The sequence below is a fragment of the Cyprinodon variegatus genome, unplaced genomic scaffold (assembly GCF_000732505.1).
Source record: "Cyprinodon variegatus isolate N-32 unplaced genomic scaffold, C_variegatus-1.0 Scaffold13, whole genome shotgun sequence".
Lineage (NCBI taxonomy): Eukaryota > Metazoa > Chordata > Actinopteri > Cyprinodontiformes > Cyprinodontidae > Cyprinodon > Cyprinodon variegatus.
Window position 1 is genome coordinate 1,300,523 of NW_015150466.1, and position 2,828 is coordinate 1,303,350.

At 43.8% G+C, this 2,828-nt stretch overlaps 1 protein-coding gene across 1 annotated transcript in view; it reads right to left on the reverse strand.

The window, feature by feature from the left end:
* The window catches only part of LOC107089821 (histone deacetylase complex subunit SAP30L), a 7,003-nt gene extending 4,302 nt beyond the window's left edge, over positions 1–2,701 (reverse strand). Inside the window, exons 1-2 of the mRNA XM_015382817.1 lie at positions 1,902–2,701; positions 419–541 (exon numbers count right to left, since the gene is read on the reverse strand). Coding sequence (XP_015238303.1) covers positions 419–541; positions 1,902–2,087 — 309 coding nt within the window. The 5' untranslated portion in view covers positions 2,088–2,701. The remainder of the gene's footprint in view (positions 1–418; positions 542–1,901) is intronic.
* Positions 2,702–2,828: the final 127 nt, after the last annotated feature.

Sequence of the window (2,828 nt, forward strand, 5' to 3'; positions counted from 1 at the left end):
GAAGTGATTAGTTCTGTCAGCTAAAGCATCTTTTACAGTCTTTGCAGTTAACGATTAATTGATTACTAAATTAGTTCACGATTATTTCTATAATTTATTAATCCTGTTGATTTCAAACTCCTCAAAGATTGTTTTTGCTTTTTTCATGTTGAATCAATATGAACACTGTGGATTTCTAAGTGGACATTTAAAGAAGCTGCCTTTGCCTATAAACTACTAGAAATGAAAGCCCAGGTAGCTTTTTAAAATGTTACCAAAAGTAACTAAATCTTTTTATTACTTTGAATATTCTTCCTGATGGCAGCTTCACGGTGTTTCACATAGATTCCCGTTACTCAGCTTACCTACGGTTTAGTGATTTAATGAAGCAACCTTTAGGGAAGGGAGCAGCTCCCAGGTTGTTTTCAGCTCCTCTCACCTCAGGAACGTCCACATCGTGATCCGGGGACTCGCCGCCATCATCGCTGGTCTTTCTCTTCCTCTTGTTGCGGACGCTCTGGATGAAATTCTTGTGGAAATCACAGATGTAGAGATGCCGCACCTAGAAGGCCAAGAAAAGCATAAAACCTTTTCACCATTTAGCCTCGACTGCGTTCGTTTGAAGCTGTTGAAATGAAACCTGCTGATTGGAAAACGTTGCAGACTGACTAATGCTTCATCACGGACGCTCCTTTAAAGGCGAATAAACACCAATTATTTGGTAGATAAGGAGTAGGACAATTCATTAAATTAAGTCAATGTTAGATAAATTATCTGCTAATTTAAAATTATAACTCATAGACTCATTTATCTTGTCGATCCGGAACGATCCAGATCGCTGTGACCCTGACTGACTGAAAGATTTTTACTTTTATGAAAACAACCAGAAACCATGAATGAAATAATGCGTTTAGCTTCGGTCACGGCTTAGACTAAAGATAGAGCAAACTTTTTCTAAAAGGTTACAGTTTTGTGTCGATTTAAAGCTTTAATGGAGGCTGTTGTTGTTCCAGGTGGATCATCTCAACAGTGGTCCTCCTAACTGTCAATCATTCAGGTGTCCTTCATGCTCCTCCTGTTTCCTCTGGTGAGTCTGACATGGTGGAAATCTTTTGGAAAGTTAGCTTGTATGAGCGACGCTAACAGTAACTTTTATAAACAGTGCGATCACAAGGATAATGGACTTGTGCACGCTCTGGCTCACGTTTAATAGGGGTTCCCTCTTGGGAGCGTACAGTGTTGTTCATTAATTTTTCTAAGTGGGCGGGTCTATTCAGATATTGGTGAAAATCCTTCACTATAGCCTTTAAACTGCCAACATGTCAATCATTCCATGGCTTAAGGTCCTTTTCTTGGAGTGGCTGCCATTTTCTCTGAATGGAGTGTTCTTACAGGAAGCATTCACAGTCCTTCACAACACACTGCCTGTCAGCTGGCTGAAACATTAGCACGGCAATTTCCCCACAAATTTCAAGCAAAACAAATAGTTTGTTGAACTTTTTTCCATTTTCTACAAGAAGACCAACATTCCACCAACAAAGTGAACTTCAAACGCTTTCTTTTTGCTGTAAATATAAACTTAGTTAATAAACAATATAAAGTAGCTGCATACCTGTGTTCATAATTCACCTTCAGATTTTTTGTTTGCATGTTTATATCAAGTCTAACTCCTAAATAATTCATGTGTTCATCATATATTACACGTGTTTGAAAAGCAGGACAATTAAAAAGGTTTTTTAAATAAATAAACGCTTAACTGGATCAATTCTATATTCTAGATTGTAAACAATCTTATATTATGCTCTCAGTTCTAGATAATCAGTTCTAGATCAGTTCTGTGGGATTCCGCTCATCGGCTGCTGCGTAGTTTGAATTAATCTTAATCTTCCAGATCAGTTCCAGAGGAATAAAGCTGCTCTTACGCTCTTATCGATGTCCAGCTTGAGTTTCTTCTGGGAGATGCTTTTCTGGATCCTCTTGCTGAAGGAGGCGTTCCCCGCCGAGCGGCCGCAGCGCTCCCCGTCCTCGATCAGGCAGCAGCTCTGGCCGTAGAAGGGAGGAGGCGGCGGGCCGTCATGGCTGTCCTCCTCGGTGCTGAAGCCGTTCATCCTTCCAGCCGCCGGTTCACCTTCTGCTCTGATCGGAGGATCCGCAGCGCAGCAGCGTTTCAGGCCCAATCCCACTTCCTGTTGATCTTTTTGTTGTTGGACAGCCGGCAGCTAGCTAGCGGAGCAGCTAGCCGAGCAGCTAGCTCAGGTTAGCGGCTAATCCCGGAGCTAGCAGCCTTCACCGTCTGAATGTGACCGACCTGAACCCAGACCCCCCCGGCTCAAAAACAGTCCATTCATCGGATAAACCGGAAAATCAACCCGCGGTTACCGATGCTTCGCTAGCCGGCGGAACGAGCTGGGGGAGCCGCCGCTCAGCCTGGAATTCCTCCGGTGAGAACCAGCGCACTCTGTCCCTGCAGCCGCCCGTTACTGTGCCGCTAACCGCCCGCTGTGATTTCCTCCCCAACAAGCGACAACTGATCAGAAGAAGGAAAACAACTTTAACCGATTCTAACAGTTTGCAGCCCCAAAACTGCGACACTCTTTGAAGACTGCTCGGTACAATGGAACATGCTCCGTCCGTGTGGCGGAAGTTCCTGTCCTGGACGCTGATTGGCTCACTTTCCACCGGAGGCGTGCCTAAGGTCCAAAACCTGTGTTCCTATTGGCTGGAGCAAACATCAGTCTCACACAGTTTTCTACTATGAAAAGGCGTTAAATGTAGCGTCATAGACAGTTAAATGCCTTTTTCCTCACCAAGGATAATCAATCAATCAATCAATCTGGGCTGCAGGTTCA